Source organism: Colias croceus, chromosome 19, assembly GCF_905220415.1.
Source record: "Colias croceus chromosome 19, ilColCroc2.1".
Lineage (NCBI taxonomy): Eukaryota > Metazoa > Arthropoda > Insecta > Lepidoptera > Pieridae > Colias > Colias croceus.
In genome coordinates, this window is record NC_059555.1 from 5,678,258 (window position 1) to 5,696,997 (window position 18,740).

General features: G+C 30.3%; 2 protein-coding genes across 2 annotated transcripts; both read right to left on the reverse strand.

Moving 5' to 3' along the window:
* Positions 1-298: 298 nt before the first annotated feature.
* LOC123700427 lies at positions 299-13,292 on the reverse strand. The gene is made up of 13 exons (XM_045647637.1): positions 13,196-13,292; positions 12,454-12,641; positions 11,166-11,322; positions 10,499-10,619; positions 9,642-9,773; positions 9,129-9,345; positions 8,227-8,375; positions 5,709-5,883; positions 5,005-5,161; positions 4,461-4,581; positions 3,125-3,256; positions 2,187-2,400; positions 299-476 (listed from the first exon to the last, which is right to left on the reverse strand). The coding sequence occupies exons 2-13, from the start codon at positions 12,614-12,616 to the stop codon at positions 322-324; spliced, it is 1,893 nt and encodes a 630-aa protein (XP_045503593.1). The 5' UTR covers positions 12,617-12,641; positions 13,196-13,292; the 3' UTR covers positions 299-321.
* A 1,605-nt stretch (positions 13,293-14,897) lies between these two features.
* Positions 14,898-18,442, reverse strand: LOC123700182 (alpha-tocopherol transfer protein-like). Its single transcript, XM_045647321.1, has 7 exons — positions 18,336-18,442; positions 17,933-18,133; positions 17,376-17,532; positions 16,796-16,916; positions 16,252-16,383; positions 15,721-15,934; positions 14,898-15,397 (listed from the first exon to the last, which is right to left on the reverse strand). Exons 2-7 carry the CDS (start codon positions 18,093-18,095, stop codon positions 15,243-15,245), a joined length of 942 nt encoding a protein of 313 aa, XP_045503277.1. The 5' UTR covers positions 18,096-18,133; positions 18,336-18,442; the 3' UTR covers positions 14,898-15,242.
* Between the last annotated feature and the right edge of the window lie 298 nt (positions 18,443-18,740).

Here is an 18,740-nt window from a genome sequence, read left to right on the forward strand (position 1 = left end):
GTGAATGAAATGCTTATTTTGAATTGGCTGTAGACTTGCTGTAGATAATTTAATTTGACTACAATTATTCAAACAAGGAACTCTATAGTAGTTCTATAGATAAAAACATAAATTGTTTCTGCTTTGTCTAATTTATTTTTAAATAAAGACACGTGTAACCATGATGTTCATGTTGTTCCCATATATAGTAGGTAATTCAGTAGAACTTATCCTACCCTATTATTCGAATATATCACTTAATGCACAACAGCTAAACTATTAAAATCATAATAAATAAGCAAATACACAATTAATACATTAGAACCGTTATATATTTCAAAATTAATCAACATTTAAAGTTTTGAAAGATCCCGGCATTCCCAGATACTCTTCGTCGAACTTGAGCGTGACTCTGTAAGATTCATCCGTCATGGCTCCCTCTGATGCCTTGAGTTTCTCAATATGTTCATTGCTGTACATTTCTTTGAGAGTCGACTCTGAAAATAAATTCATACACACTATTTTATATACATAAAATAATACAATGGATAATGGATAATATGATGCCGTTAAAATTACTTAGGTAGTAGTTTTGTGGAACTAAAATAAAACTTCGCAATAATGAATCTATGTTCATCGCATTATTATTTTGTTTTTAATAGAATTAATAGTTCAGGATACATCGCCCATTTTTGCAAGTGACTACTATCAAGCTAATTTTCCGTTTGTAGCTTTATTTTGACGAGACACTGAATAATTTCGTGTACGAAAGTCTCGATTGTGGTAGCTAACAGAGATAACAAGGATAAAAAATTTTGATTCGATGGTTCTCAAATATTTATTACGCAATTAGGACAATAATTATGTCTGTTGAATTATATAAACATTAACTAAGTGAAAACAAAAAAATCAGCTTGTTAGTAATCATTTAAGATGACCTCGTTATCGATACACTTTGGAAAGGGGGACTCTTCGAACCAACCATAGATTTTGGAGGACAAATATTTATTCGAATAATTTAGGTAATTATCTTGAGATTGAACCAAAAAAAAAATTCAGTTAGTAATAAATATTTGAGAACCATCAAATCAAAAATTTTTATCCTTGTTATCTCTGTTAGCTACCACAATCGAGACTTTCGTACACGAAATTATTCGGTGTCTCATCAAAATAAAGCTACAAACGGAAAATTAGCTTGATAGTAGTCACTTGCAAAAATGGGCGATGTATCCTGAACTATAATTTTCGTACCTACAAACAAGTCTATGAAATTGAAAAGTAACAGTCAATAGGTAAGTACTTATTTTATAAGAAATATTTTAATAGAAGTAAGAATTGTTTTTCAAGTGAAATACCTAATAGAATAATAATAATTATTCATTGTCTATAGAGTAAATCATTTTTAGTAATATATATATTTTAAACACCATTATTCCTTATACAGCGTGACAATAAAATATGTGGTCAGTAAATATATTGGTTTGGACCTCAGAAAACTTCGGCAAATTTTGGTACAGGGGCGTATTTGGGAGTGATAAATCGATCTAGATAGGTGTCAACGGGAAAATCCGTTCATTGTCCAAACTAAGGGGAAAATAAGAGAAATATATAAAACAAAAGGTTATATAACTCTGATCGTTATTTTGTGACAAATTTGATTATTGGATGGAATGCATTACAGGAATTTTGATTAAATTTATTTACGAATTTGTTTATTTTGCAAAAAATAAAATTCCCAATATCACTGAAAAAAAAAATTATTTTCAAGAATTTCATGTGCAGATTTTTTTGCAAATTGTTCATGCAATATATACACCTATCCATAAAATTATCTGTGTTTAATAATTCAATTTATTTTATGAAATAGTAAATAGATGACTCAGTTATTTTGGATATTAAAATAAAACTAAATTATGCTAGACTGATATAAGAAGGCTTTTAAGGCTTCTTGAGATATTGTTGATACATTTATTACAATTTATAGAAGCTACATTTTTTCCACTTTAAATATTTTAGCTATTGCATAGCTTCTATCGCGGGCCTTGAGCGCGGGGACCGAATCGAGAAATTCCGTAACGAAAAAACCTCACGCTCCCCATTCCGACGGGCGGAGGTGTGGCTTGAAGGCATGCTATGCAATAGCTTTACCGCGCGGCAGTCCCCGAGTGCCACACGTCTTTTTATTAATAATTTTCAAACCAACTTACCACATTGTTCTTTAATACTCCTGTCTTTGCCACCATAATCTTTTGGTAAGATTTCTGGTGATATGTATTTATGTATTGATTCAATATTATCATGAACAATAATTCTGTGAACTAATTTTTCTGTCAGCGCTTGTTTAATGATGGACAAAACCACATCAAATAGTTTTGAGCCATTTATTATATGCAGCCGTTTAAGTCTTAGCCCAATAGCTTCCTGAAAAAAGTAAAACAAACATTTATTAGTAGGTAAGTTATTACTTTTGAACGATTGAAGTTATTTTAAATTTTATTCATACAATGAAAGAAAGGTAAGGTAACTGTGTTGTGTAAGGTATAAGGTTTCACTGTAAAACCTTTTTGAATGAATGAATGAATGAATATTCTTTATTGCTTATAAATAGATAAATACAAGTGGAAAAGCACACAACACATAACATAAAATAAGCAAAAGGCGGCCTTATCGCTAGTTAGCGATCTCTACCAGGCAACCCTTCATAAAAAGGAAATACACAAAACAAAACCTTTTTGAACACAATATCGATTTTATTCCTCATTAAAATTTTAACAACAATGGTAAGAAAATGAAAATGAACGAAAATATAAATTTTTACCCCTTTTCCTCCTCGACTTTATAATTTTGTGTAATTCTTCTTCAGAAATGGGCAAAGCCTTACAGAGTAACTATAAATTTTTTACAAATATTTGAATTTATTATCATTTATGCATTTTTTTTTATAAATATTACATATCGATACATTACGGTAGTAATAACAGTAAATTTTGTGTCATGTTTAGAATAAACATTGATTTGTAACGTTAAATTTTTTAATTGTTGTCAGTGTATTGAAAATGTATGAACATAATATTATTATGCTATAGAAGTTATTTCTATATGTAAGTTGTTTATATCTATTTTCCTTAGGTATTCGAAAACTTACCAAGAAAATTGTAGCAGCTTTTTTCATAGCCAGTGGGTTCAATTTAGATACAACACCGAGTGTAAAGTTTCTCGTATCAAATATAACTTCGTAGCCAGCGTTGTAGTCGTGGTTGAACATGTATTCCATTAGCTGTTAATTTAAAGTAATTCCCATGTACTTAGGCAAACAATAATAGGTAGTATTATACTATATTTAGAGATTAAGATCTGTATATTGAGATGTGTGAGACCGACTACTCATTTACCTGCCAAATGGGCAATATTGGAACAATCTTGGTTGGTGGACGCGCGGTGCGATCGGAGCAATTTCAGTTGTTCTCTAAATTGCCCCTGCTTGCCTATACACATCAAAATTAAAATTGCCCCGGATGCAGGTACGTGACTAGCCGGTTTAACATGTCATTGAGAAATAAAATATCCTAATAAAGGACTGTCCTCTCCTATCCTACTATTTTTAAAATATAAAGTTTGTGGCGATGTATGGATGGATGAATATCGCGCAAAAATTCTTGATCTTATTATTATCATAATTCTCTACATAATATTATGTAGATTGTAGTTAGTCAAGGTAGTAAGGTAGGTAGTATTTGCACATAGCCTACTTTTACTCGAGTATATCGCAAGTGAAGTCAAGGGCTTCAACTGGTATACGCAAATATAACTGCAATAGGATTTCAATATAATATATTTAAGTGGAAACTTCCAAAACAACACTTCGCACTTAAATGTTCTTCTCGATCAAAATTTGATTACAAAGTTCGGTTTAGTTTCTATATTGTATCGAATGCTTTTGTCGTAGTTACAATTATTGTGTAGGTAGTAAAAGGAAGTAAATAATAGAGTATCGAAATGACCGGTTGGCTTAGTTGGTAGTGGCCCTGCGTCCAAGGTAGTGGTTGTGGATTTGATTCCCACCCAGGGAAATTTTTGTGTGATGAACATCGATGTTTACTCTGTGTCTGGGTGTAAATTATATAAATAAGTATTTATTCAATATTTTATATACGTATATTTATCAGCCATTTTGTTTACATAACACAAGCGAAAGCTTAGTATGGGATCAGATCGAGCAGTGTGTGAAAATGTCCTGAAATATTCTTCGAGTTCTCGTTGTGCTTTTTTTTGGGATAAAAGTTCTGTTCAGCCGTTTCTCAGTAATAAAATAGAATAGAAGAAGAAGGTTGTGCTAGATTATAGCACGACCTTCTTCTTATATTATAGGTATCTAGATATTATATAAATATACAAATCTCGTAGTCATACAATTTTTTTTTACTTATACAACTTATTGCTTGAATAAGATTTCTTAAAACTCTGTCTTTGGGGTCACTTACCGATATATTAAACCTGTAGTATTGTATAAAATCAACAAGGTCAGATGCCTCTGGATCATGCACTTGTGTTACCAAAACTCGATAATTGTCTGGTGTTAGCTTCGGCATGACGCATGAATGGCTATAAAAAGGCAAATATAAAGAACTTATTTTATGCACTTTGTAAATAATTTTTCTCTTGGAAGGGCGAATAGCGTCACTATAGTAGGCACTTGATCATTAATTACGAAATAGAAGTTGAATTGAGTTAAATTAGTACGTCTTTTAATTTTTATTTAGGCATGTAAATGAAGTGGAACTATAAACATAGACAAAATCAAGAGTAAGATAGAGACAGACAGAAGTAACCTATAATTTAAATTTTTGAGTTTGATCGGAATACCGAATAGGTGTTTGTCAATAGGCAGATTTCAGTAGATAAATGAAAATGTACTTAAACATTTATTCAATTTCGTATCAAAGATCTCTGGAGTTCAATATAACTCAAAATGCCTTACAGTAATGAAATAGAAAAAAACAAATAAAATAGAAATATGATACAAACCTCCACTTCATAGTAGCAGCGAATTCATTTCTCACATCAAAGTTAGTTAAGAACTCCGGCAATGCTCGTCTAAATGAGCACAATTTGTCGAGGCGTTTTTTAGCGATTTCTACGGAACCCTTGCTTGCCATGAGGAGACGTTCTAGATAGTTTCTATCTGAAATATTATAAATACTTATAATTACTCTGTGTAAATAAAAAAAAATAATGCATCATGAACTAAAATACAAGGTGAATATAATTTTATATTTAAGCGTTATGTTATTAACATTGTTGGCAAAAATTGTAGTAACGGTGTAAAATATGACATTATATGAGTTTCTTGCCAAACTAAAGTTCTTCGTTCTTCCTATATCTTCTTTATAATATTGACTTGACCTTAAAATAAAACTGATTACATGATATAATTACATGATATATTTTGAACTGATATTATAATATAATACATTTTATTACAGTTCGTGTGTGCTGTTTAGTTGTTACAGCAATTAAGATTTTCTTATTGTTAAACCCGACATTACAATTTATATTTCTGACATAGAAATAACAATTTTTACTATGAAAGGAATCTGTAAGGCGTGCCGCAACAGTAGTAAAGGAAAAATAATCACTACCTAAGACTACCATATAAAATTTCCATTCAAATTCTGCTCGAATTAAAAAAAAAGTTACATAAAATTAATTTATAACAGAGTCGTACTTACCAAATCGTCGAAAAAGAAAATGATTTTGCTTCTCAATCCAGTCCTCAAAATTATCCAAATCCTGCTCCAATTTTTTAACATCATTATAATTAAACAATTTACGAACTTCATCAATTTGATTCGTTTTAAATTCCAATATCGCACTTGGTGGTAATTTATCCATATTGTTGATTTTCTATACTTTTTTTTTTGCTTTAAAAATATCAAAACTGCTCACTGCAACAAAGTAGGCGTATTGCTTGAACTTTAATACTTTTAAACTTTCTTTAAAGTGAGAGCTTTGGAATAATATGTGCTGACATTATCAACGTTGTTACCACAAATGAACTGGAATCATAAACAATGTATATTATAGTACAGTTTCTACTAAACCTCAGTTAAAAGCAATAAAACATTTTATGTGTTTGAAGAACACAATAAAATAAAACACGTTACATAATTAGACTTTGTTTTTTTTTTTTTAAATTATACCTTTTATAACAATGAGTCCTATGAAGAAAATGAGACGATAAATTATGATTTTTTGGTAAACTAATATAGAACAATATTGGGTACCTAATAAATAAACTCAAAAACTAGGTACTTGAACAATTTGAAAAATCTCACTGGTACTCTACATTATTGAAGTGAAACTTTTTTAAGCACGTTGAGATTAAAATTTGAAGGTCGCGTCACAGCGATACCGTCACGTCATGGAGAAAGGCGACAATTTTGGTATCTTTGAACCTTGCCAAAGAAGTTTCACTTCTGACACGTGAGCTCGGCACACACTTTTTTTTTTGAAGCAAAATAGATCATACGAGTATATTTTTAGTTTTAATCTCAGGTGATCTGGGACGCTCTCCTCGTTACAAAATTATTTAAAGATATTTTTTTAAATTTTGTTTTTATCTCGGGTCGACAAAGGGCGAACGGCTAATTCCATAAAATATAGAGTTAATATTCTGAATTAAATTTTAGCCAACAAAAATCTCAGTAACTTTAGAGGTAAAATATAAACCTACCCATCATAATATTATTATCTCAATTTAAAAGTGTTGATTTACAAACTATGAGTATCTATTTTATATATTAACTAGCCGCTCGTCCCGGCTGCTGCTCCGCCTGGGTTGACCCGGGATAAAAACATCATAAAGCACTTGTTCATCAGGGATACAAGTTTATTTATAATCGGTCCAGTGGTTTCGGAGCCTATGCAATTCAAACAAACAAACAATCAAATTTCCTCTTAATAACATAAGTGTAGATTTCATTCAAATAAAATAGAAGAAAATATATAGAAAGCACTTACCATATAACTATTTGATTAAAATCACAAAAACTCTTAATTTGCTATAGCACTCTTGATTTTATTTATTTTTAAGATATATTTTAGCCAAGCGACGAACAGTTGGTACGCTTGATCAAGCAATGCGAATATAGCAAGCAAAAGGACAACTTTCAAACCTTTTGAGGGAATTTATGTACCGTTTTAATACACACTTCATTCGTATTTTATCTTCATCTGATCATTTTTTAGTTTGCTTCCAAACCAGTGGTATAAAAATAATTTATGTGCGATTCAATAGAAGTATAATTTAATAAACAAATGTTTGAGTTCGGACGAATTTTGAGGAATATCCCATGAGGAAGGAAGTAAGGAAAAATGTCTCGAAGTTGGTAAAATCTCCTTAAAATGACAGTAGATAGACAGTAATAAGGAAGGCTTCACAGAATAAAGTAAATAAAAGAAACATCATTATAACATCAACAGCTATTCTCTACTTTTTTTTGATTTCGCTTAAAAAAAAATTAAATTTTAGATAAATTTTTATTTTAATTTCCATATATACAAAAAAATCTTAACAACCTTGTTGATATCATCATTACAGCAGTTATATAGATATGGAAATGATAGAGATCTTAGATCTTACTATTGTAATAAAAATGTTTTCGGACAGTTTACTAACCAAAACTATAAAATATTAAACAAAATTTTAAGTTTTTAAATATTACATTGTTAAGACTTTAGACACATCAATATAATGTTCTAGCTGCACCCCGCGGTTTCACCCGCATTGCTCCGCTATTGTTGGTCTTAGCGTGATGATATTACATAGCCTATAGCCTTCTTCGATAAATGGGCTATCAAATCGGACCAGTAGTTCCCGAGATTAGCGCGTTCAAGCAAACAAACTCTTTAGCTTTATAATATTAGTATAGATTTAACGAGACGTGCATTGGAAAAATCACAATGTCTACTCTCACAAGGAATTATAACTAGAAACTCACAAGTGAATTTATCAACAACGTATAATAATTCAGGAACACCTAATAATTATAAAGAAATTCAATAAAACGTCGTTTTATAAAGTAATAATTTATTATAACCACCAACAAACATCGGTCAGCCTTAACCATAGTGAAATTAATTACAAAAATATAAGTGTTATATTGTAACAAAAACACCTAACCCATTACAGTTAATAAATTAACAATAACTTTGAATAAATGATTAGCTCAAAAAGTTTATTTAATCAACACACAATGTTTTAAAAGATCCCGGCATTCCCAGATACTCTTCGTCGAATTTGAGCGTGATTCTATGAGATTCGTCTGTCATAGCTTTCTCTGTTTCCTTGAAATGCTCAATATGTTCATCAGTACACAGCTCTTTGAGAGTATTCTCTGAAGCGGTAAAATATAAGGCATAGTTAAATTATTGAATAGCTATTAAGCGGGTCTATACAGAGCGAGCAGCCTCGCGAAGCAATTGCTGCAGTTTCCTCGATCGAGCCACGACCACACAGACCGAGATGCTTCGTGCATTAGTTGCTTCGCGAGGCTGCTCTCTCTGTGTAGACCTTCGTAATAAAGATATATGGAGACCTATATTTTTATTACCAAAGGAATCAAAATATCAGTGAATAGGAAGAGCATTATTTATTTGAATATTATAATCTACTAGCGGTCCGCCCCGGCTTCGCCCGTGGTACATATTAACGTTTTCTCTACATAAGAACCATCCTCGTACTTCAAGGAATATAATAAAAAAAGAATTATCGAAATCGGTTCAGCCGTTCTCGAGTTATGGAATTACAACGAAAAGTGGCATTGATTTTTATATATTAGATTCTTAAGCCTTGAAGCGCGTCACACACGGTGAAGATACTAATTTCGAAAATTTTGTGACAGTGTTTCGGGTCATTTGTAACAGGATGGCGGGGGGTTCTACAGGGGTCTTAGTACGCAATGACAAAAAGAAAAATGATGGTCAGAACGCTGATACCGGATACCTTAAGATACTGTAACATTTTATATTAGAGAATCTTAACATAAAATATTATAGTAGCTTCACCGTGTGTGACGCGCTTACACAGGCCGAAAATTGTCACGTCACTGAGTTTTTACAAAAATATAACGCTAAATACAAATTCTTACCGCACATTTCTTTAAGGGTTCGTTTGTCCTGACCACCATAATCCACAGGTAAAATTTCTGGAGAAATGTATTTGTGGAGTGATTCAAGATTGTCATGGACGACAACTCTATGTGACAGTTTCTCTGTTAAAGCTTGTTTTATGATTGTTAAAACAACATCAAATAATTTAGATCCACTTATAACGTGCAAATGTTTCAATCTCATACTAATTGCTTCCTGAAAACATACAAAAATTATTATTGATGGTGATTATTATAAGTTCATGTTCTGATTATAGAGACAAAAGCATATACATCAATAGTAAACACCTTTTGATACTGGCAAATCTATACTAATATTATTATAAAGCTGCAGTGTTTGTTTGTTTGTTTGAACGCGCTAATCTTAGGTACCACTTGATTTGAAAAATTCTTTCGGTGTTGTGATAGCCCAATCATCAAGGAAGGCTAAGGCTATTGACTATATATTACAACTAAAAGCATCTGTATTTTGATTGAATATCAAGGACTTACCAAGTAAATAGCAGCAGCTTTTTTCATAGCCAATGGGTTCAATTTAGATACGATACCGAGTGTGTAGTTTCTCGTATCAAATATAACTTCGTAGCCAGCGTTGTAGTCATTGTTGAACATGTAGTCCATTAACTGAAACATTATTTATTTATTTCATTAAGGATCACCAACATGACATACACTGATACATAGATAAAAGCATTAAAGTAATTACAATCGTAGACATAGTGCTGTCACAATTATAGGCAACCACCACTAACAAATACAACATTAAATCCAAATCTAAGACACACAGTCTGCAGCTAACTGCAGATTAGGTAAAAAATACACATATACATAATACATAAATCCAATTTTGACGGCAAAATAATCAATTAATGTTAAAATAAAACTACATTTGATCAACTGGGTTTTGGCAAAGGTTCAATCGAGAGCAATTCCTTTTTAAATTTATGTACAGTATTTGAGAAAATGTCAGTGGAATTTTGTATGGAACGGCATATGTATGTAATTTTATAGAAATAGAAAAAAATGATAATTATTTCAGCTCCGATAAAGTTAGTACTGGGACTTGGGAGATACATAATGTGTTAACAATAAGAATGTTTAAAATATTGCCATTGGCTGAGTGAGAAATTGAGACACAGAGATCAAAGTACCTACTAGACAAAGATAACTAAATTCAATGTATTGATTTGCAAATTATTGAGAAATTATAATAATTGTTACTTAATTTATTTATACAAACAGATTTGCATGGAACATAAACCATCGTGACAATTCAAGAGAATACGTGTGATAGATCTCTTAGATGTATCAATAGTAATTAAAGAAAATCTATAGCCTTGGATACTTACCGATATGCAAAACCTGTAGTATTGCATGAAATCTACATGCTCTGTCGCGTCTGGGTTGTGCGCGCACGTTAAAAACACTCTATGGTAATCAGGTGTAGGTTTCGGCAGTATAGTTGTGTGGCTATAAACAAAATAGTGTAATTAATACATTATACATTTAAATACTAGCTGTGCTCCGCGGTTTTACCCCCAGTGCTCCGCTCCTGTTGGTCTCAGCGAGATGATATTATATAGCCTATAGCCTTCCTCAATAATTGGGCTATCTGTCACCGAAAGAATTATTCAAATCGGACTAGTCGTTCCCGAGATTACCATGTTAAAACAAACAAACAAAGTCTACAGCTTTGTAATATTAGTATAGATTGTAAGAACATTAGATAAAATAAAGTATAATTTTAGATTTTAGACATTACGTAATTTTTACTTAATATTCAAAGTCCTAATGGAAAGCTTTTTAAAAAAGGCAAGGTCTTTGAGTTGCTAGCTTAAGAAACATAAAAACAAAGATAGACGAAATGCAATCCTGCAAAGTAGCCTAAATTATGATATTTATAAAAACGATTATGTTGACATTATTAACGTTTCGTAGAGATTTTTGCTTCTCCAATAGCATACGAAATTAATAAAATTTATTTTATTATTTTTAAATTAATATGAAAATACGTACCACCACTTCAACTTAGGAATGAATTCATTCCTCATGTCATAATTCGTCAAGAACTCCGGCAATGCTCGTCTAAATGAGCACAATTTGTCGAGCCGTTTTTTAGCTGTCTCCACGGATCCCTTGCTTGCTATCAGAAGACGTTCTAGATAATTTCTGTCTATGAACAAACAAGTACGAAATACATTAATTTCCTAGCTTCACTAAGATTCGTTAAATAAATCAGTGTTCTAGTACCTAGATTTCGCTGAAATATCTCTTTAATTATTATGGTTATTATCCATATTCCAAAAACAGTAATAATTGTTTATTCATGGTCTAAGATCCGAATATAAGTCGAAATGCAACGGCGTGATAATAGAATGAGACCAATTTTATAATAAATTTAGTGTACTTAAAAAAATGTATTAAAAATAGGTTGACTGGGAAAATCCTGGATAGGACATTTTTAATGAATTAACAAAATATATGTTTTTAATTAATTGCAGTATCAACATAATAAAAAAAAATTATAACAGACTTAAAGTATGAAACCTACAGAATGTGCAGTCATAGTCGTTTTCTAATATTTACCGGGACAAACGGCTAGGTTGGCAGGTATAAACGGGTATGTCGGTACCAGTTACTTTCACTTGACAGGATGATGAAAAAAAAAATATCTCAGCGCTGTTTTATAATTACAAAATTGTTTTATTATCTTGAAACTGCAATTAATAAAAAATGAAAATAAAAGATTTTTAAATAATTAATAAAAAATATCATGTCCAGGATTTTTCCAGTCAACCCATTTTTAATAGATTTTTTAATACACTTAATTTATTATAAAATTGGTCTCATTCTATTATCAAGCCGTTGCATTTCGACTTATATTCGGATCTTAGACCATCATTATTGTATAATTATTAGACATGTACCTTATTAAAACATAATATTATACTGATACAATAAAACCACAATTTATAGTTACAGTTTAAATTAATTAAAGAAATATTTATTTAATGTATAAATAATGCTAGCTCATGGATAGGTACTTATATAATATAAAGGATATTCTAGTATAATATTGTGCCTTTTACATATTTTGAAAATTTACAGACAATATATTATAAGTACTTAGTATTTCATGATCCTTTATATTATATTAACTTAAAAAATGTTTACTTATACTGAACTTTGATCAAGCTCTCCAGAATATATCTCTAAAATTCCATCATAATTAATAACAATACCAAAATATTTTTAATACAGTCTCCATTTTATTCGGTGTATATTTTCCATAATAGAAACTTACCAAAACGTTTAACAAGAAAATGGTTTTGTTTTGCGATCCAGGCTTCAAAGGTGTCCAGATCTTGATTGAGTTTTTTGATATCTTCATAATTGAATAATTTGCGAACTTCTTGTAGTTGATTTGGACGATGTTCCAAAATCGCACTCGGTGGTATACTATCCATTTTGATTGTATTTGTATGCTCGTAGCTGTGGTATAAATTGAATATTTAACAATTTCATCATTTAATTTCGTTAGCCAATATAACAATGAGTGGATATTTTACACAACATAATATCAATAAATAAAAGATCTTACCCAATCTTCTTCTTATCAGGTTTAACTTACTTGGGGCTTATTTTTCAATCCTCGTTTAAAACTTATTCGTCGAATAACATAATATTAAACAACCATTTCAAAATGTATTCTTGCATGCAATTGACACTTGACAGACTGTAGGTAAACATACAGGTGACATTTAAACATTATCCTGTAATACTTTATTGGACTGGTAAATTTTAACCAGGGATTGAAAAATCAGCCCTTAGTATATTTTGTTGGTGAGTAAATTTCTGGTACCTAATTTTTAATAAACCAATAGAAATTACAAATTTCAAATTCAGTACCTGGGTATATTATGTCCATGTTTAGTTAGTTATTTAAACACATAAATGTAATTCAACTATTTATGAAAAGTTCAAAACTATATGGAAGACGTATACAATTATAATTAAAAGAATTAATAGAAAACGTAACTACTTACTTGTTTAAAGGACTAAAATAAAATAAAAAAGCACTATGCACACCAAACACAGTAGCACTATTGTTGATCCTTTTAAAATTAATTACGACATTTAAATGCTGCCCTTTATGTATTTCTCTCTGTTATAAACATTGTTAGCAGGGAGGGAGAACATTGTTAAATAAATATTCATAAAACTTTCTTAATTTTTGGTGATGTCAAATGTCAAAAAAAATAATCATTATTATGTTGACGCAGTTGAGTATCGTCGTATCTAAAGCTCAACATTTTATATTTATTTTTTCAATTGACTATTTCATATTTGCAGTCGTTACATTATCAATAATTCTTCGATCAATTGATATCAAATCAAATCTAATTAAAGAAGCAAAATTCAATTGTTTTGCGGGCTAATTATTCAGTATATTATTACTTATGAATGAATGTTATTATCTTGCAACAACCGGTCATTTGTTATTATATTAATAAATACTATAACGCTTATAACGGGTCGTATTCTATGTCTTATTAAGGATCTAGTAATTCATATGACACACTTATAGCTCCCTTGAGATTCATTCTAGACTTTCATAATGTGCTAATTACCTAGTTATTTAATGCTTTGCTTGTTTTGAATGCTTGAGATTAACTACATAATTAAGTAAATAATTATTTAAGGTACTGGATTAAATAATTGTAGGTAAGTTTAATTAAACCTAGTATATGACTAATAAATTAATTTTGTCTAGCTTAGAAAAAAGAAAACATTAAATTAAACTTAAGAAAGTATAGTCGAAAATCAAAATAGATTTTTCCAAAAGTTGAAATACGTATTCGGAGTTCATTGCAATTTTTTACAAGTGGAATAGAGTAGTGAAAAATTGGGTTATATATTTTGAAACAGCAACGTAAGTAAAAGAGTTGTTATTGCAAATTATTTATCGTCACATTCAACTAACAATAATTTTAAGTGAATAAAATGAAAATACAGATTTAAATAGTTATTAACACAGACGTGACCACAGGACGTGACTGTGTAAATTATTAAGAATAAAGACCTTTTCTGCCCCGTCTTAAATAATAATATGATTTATTATATTAAAAAGTAAATTTTCTTAAAAATAAACAATTATTATTCAACAAACTCTTTACCACGTATGAGATAATACCAGTATATTATAATATGAAATTAATATCAAATTTTAATGTGGTCACGTGCTTGTCATTTAATACGTGAACTCTGTTGATCATAATTAAGATTTAGTTATTTTATTGTAAAGGATAACAATATCAGCACAAGAAGTTAGTTTTAAGCCTGAACAATATTTAATGGTTCTTTACTAAATAGTATAAAACAAAGTCTCTTTTTCTGTCACTATTTCCCTTTGTATGCTTAAATCTTTAAAACTACGCGACGGATTTTGACTCAGTTTTTTTAATAGATAGAGTGATTCAATAGGAAGGTTTTAGTATATAATTTAGGTTTGAGACAAAGTGAGCGAAGCCGCGGGCGATGAGCTAGTTTAGAATATCACAAAGTACATGTTATAAAACAAAGTTTCAGCTTCCCGTTGTCTATACCTATGTAATTAAATCGTTTAATCAACTCAATGGATTTTTATACAATTTTTTTAAATAGATTTAAACGTTTTGGTATATAATTTGCAAAGTTTAGATGTAACCGCTGGCGGAAAACTCAACGCCGTGAGTGAAATATAGTAAATAGAAAACACGTTTTTATATTTTCAAACAATATAATTAAATACATATTTACCTTTGAAAATTGTAAAAGATAAGACCAAAACCTCAAAAAATAATCCCTGCATCGATAGTATTAGCAACTGCATATAATAGGAATTAGGAATTAGAAACTAATAGGAAAAACACTGTAACAAAAATCATCACCTAAAAAAAATAAACCCAATTTTACAATTTCTGAATATTATGTTCTATAAAATTATCTGTCAGCCAAAATGCCTAATAATGTATGAACTTATACATTAAAAAAGTTATAAATAGGCTATCAGTGACCTTATCACCAAGTCATGAAACTGGCTCTTAATTCACATTAATCAACGCATAATGTTTTGAAAGATCCTGGCATTCCCAGATACTCTTCGTCAAACTTGAGCGTGATTCTGTGGGATTCATCCGTTTTGGCTTTCTCCGATTCCTTGAGATGTTCAATATTTTCATCGGTACACATTTCATCGAGAAATGCCTCTGAAATCAAAAATATTATACTGATATAGCAACTACAGTATATAGCAATCGTAGACGAAGATATTGTTACGCACTGTATGCCGAAATCATAAAAATAGTAGGTATATGAAAAGAACAAAAAGTATCTAAAAAATATAGAGTCGATTTTCTAGTGTTTTACTTGAATATTTGCACAATTTGGCTGTGCTTGTATTTGATCAAAGAAACGGATTATTTAATAACCCAAACAAGACTATTATATTATTATAGTCTAGCTTCTCTTTATGGTATTTTATGCACTAGTTTCTACGACTTCTATCTTTAAAAACTGCTCCAGATCTTACCAAATAAATCCTTAAGACATTTGTCCTTGCCACCATAGTCTGCGGGTAAAATTTCTGGTGAAACGTATTTATGGAGTGACTCCATACTGTCGTGGACGATAATTCTATGTGTCAACTTCTCTGTCAGTGCTTGTTTGAGAATTTTTAAAATTGCATCGAACAGCTTCGATCCGCTTATCACGTGCAAGTATTTTAATCTCAAACTTATAGCTTCCTGAAATTATAAAAATGTCTGATGATGTTGATCATAGTTTATAATATACTAACCAATTATAGATACCTAACAGTTATATTACGAATAGATAAAAATTTCATTTTATGTAAAGTACTATGTTTTATAGTAAGCTACCAATTTTGTTAAGTTTTATTGTGATATAATTTATTATTGTAAATAGAACATTGTAGAATGTTTTCATCGTGATAATGTTCTCAAAGAAAATAGTAGATTCATCTCACTTGGGAAATTATTACAATTTTTAATGTACCAAATCAAAAGTTCCGTAATTAACAACGCAAATATAAAAATCTTACCAAATAAACAGAAACAGCTTTCCTCATAGCCAGTGGGTTCAATTTAGATACGACACCGAGAGTGTAGTTTCTCGTGTCAAAGACTACTTCGTAGCCAGCGTTGTAGTCACGGTTGAACATGTAGTCCAGCATCTAAAATTATATTACCTATATAATTGTTAAATATTTTAATAAACATATAAATAAGGAATTGTTTTTTATAAAGATTTGGTTAGATTCGCAGTTGTTTCTATATAATAATGTGTAGGCAGTAGGTATGTACGTAGTTTATGACGAAAAATATAGCGAATGTTACACTTAACAATTTATTTTGGTAGAAGTTTTAATAGCGGTTCAGTGCTTTCAGATTTTATTTGGTACAAATATAGGTACTATGAAGATTTCCTGATTCATTTCCGATTTACGAAATTGAAAACGTTTTAGTTCTAACATAATATACCTACATGATGTCTGTTACTCGGATTAAAAATGGAGAGTCCCTAACATCTTTATAATCTTTAAAATCATTTTGTTTGAATGCTTCATTTAATTGATTAGTTCTCACCGCTATACAAAATCTGTAGTAGTGCATGAAATCTACAGAGTCCGCCGCCTCAGGGTCGTGGACGCGTGTCACAATGACTCTGTAGTTATCGGCTGTTGGTTTTGGCATGATACTTGTGTGGCTATACAGAAATAATTGAATAACAATGCATTAATAAAGTATCCGTTTTCTTTAAGATTTTGTTGTTGCATTTTGAAGTGAAACTTCTTTAGGCGCGTTGATAATAAAATAATTACAAGGCGACCTCAAAGCAATACCTTCACGTAATGGAGTAAAGTAAGGCGACGAATTTGGTATCTTTGAATCTTGCCAAAGAAGTTTCAATTCTGACACGTATGCTCGACACAAACGATCTTCTTTAAAATATTTATGTTAGAGAGTGATCGTCCATGGTATAATCGTAAGAGCTTTATCATCAATAAATCAATAATAAGCAGACAGTTACAATTTATTTATTTTTTTTTTGTATGTACGTTTTACATAATTTTATGCAATATGATAATATGTATCTAATAAAACTTATAAGGAAGGAAATTACGAACATAGTACATACAGCTACAATATCCATGAATATACAAACCACCACTTCTTTTTAGGAATGAACTCATTCTTCATGTCAAAGTTAGTTAAAAACTCCGGCAATGCTCGTCTAAATGAGCACAATTTGTCGAGGCGCTTTTTAGCGGTCTCCACGGAACCCTTGCTTGCTATCAAGAGACGCTCTAAATAGTTTCTGTCTGCAATTAAACATATTTATGAATTAAATACTTTCTTGGTTCAGTATTAATAAATCGAAATCTATGTTTTTAGTAGTAAGTCGGCAACAAACACAAGTGTACCTAGTATGTAGGTATTTATTGAAAAATTATTCATTCTTTTATATCAGTATCGAATAACTTGTTACGAGTTATTCGATACTGAATCGATCGATTAACAGATCATAATATGAACTATAATGACTATATGAACTTGTTTCTTGTATTAAGAAAATTTAATAAATTAATTCCGTAAATAACCTTTGATTTGATTGATTTGGGATATTTTTTGGGATATTAATTCAAGTCACTTGCGTGTAGTAGGTATGTATACTTTTGTAAATACATTAGAAACCAGTATGATTGATAGTTACCTACTTACCAAAACGTTTAACGAGAAAATGATTTTGTTTCGCAATCCAGGCTTCAAAGGTGTCCAGATCCTGCTCAAGTTTTTTGGCATCATCATAGTTGAACAATTTACGTACTTCTTGTATTTGATTTGGATTAAATTGCAGTACAGGACTCGGTCTTAAAGTATCCATTTTACGGATTTTGTTTTAATGCACAAATTTTTACTTGTCTGTTGAAAAGAAGTAATAGATGATAATTTTTGAATATTTTATTTGCTAATGTTGTACCAGTTTGCGTGAATTTTAGTGATATCGATAGTTTTATCTTCAATTTAAATATTTGCGTAGAGTTGGGGGCACCCGGCTAATTTACTTTATAACAATATTTTATAAACACCATTTTTAAAATTAATAAATACAAATATTACTTACTTTCTTAGATGGTAAATAAATTATTCTTGTATTAGTAGCTGTGATTAAGTACCTACCCACAATATAATACAACTGACTTTAAAACTGCATTCGCTATTTATATATTATTCTCAGTGCTTTTCAAGTATATTAGGCATTGCATTATCTCATCTATCTTATAGTCTTGAGAAGGGAAAAATAACTATCATTTAACTAATTAATAATTTGCTTTTTAAATTCATGCTTTTTAAAATATTAAGATGACGTTACTGGTTGAAAATAATGCATATATATAAAAAATATATAACGGTAAAATTCGGTAACTTATAGTAGGTAATGTTCATTTAGGATAGTATTGCAGTTTCCATTTTCCTAAACAAAATTCGAACACATTACGAATTTAGAATCTTTTAAGATGTCCTGAAT

Excerpts from the sequence above, each read along its gene's own strand:
- LOC123700427 (XM_045647637.1), bottom strand. The coding sequence starts at position 12,616 with ATGGATAGTATACCACCGAGTGCGATTTTGGAACATCGTCCAAATCAA. Across the intron at positions 11,323-12,453 it reads TTTTCTTGTTAAACGTTTTG|ACAGAAATTATCTAGAACGT; the intron begins GTAAGTTTCTAT and ends GTTTGTTCATAG. Across the intron at positions 9,346-9,641 it reads AAGCTGCTGCTATTTACTTG|GAAGCAATTAGTATGAGATT; the intron begins GTAAGTCCTTGA and ends GTATGTTTTCAG.
- LOC123700182 (XM_045647321.1), bottom strand. The coding sequence starts at position 18,095 with ATGGATACTTTAAGACCGAGTCCTGTACTGCAATTTAATCCAAATCAA. Across the intron at positions 16,917-17,375 it reads ATTCCTAAAAAGAAGTGGTG|CCACACAAGTATCATGCCAA; the intron begins GTTTGTATATTC and ends ATTTCTGTATAG. Across the intron at positions 15,398-15,720 it reads ATGTCTTAAGGATTTATTTG|AGGCATTTCTCGATGAAATG; the intron begins GTAAGATCTGGA and ends TTTTGATTTCAG.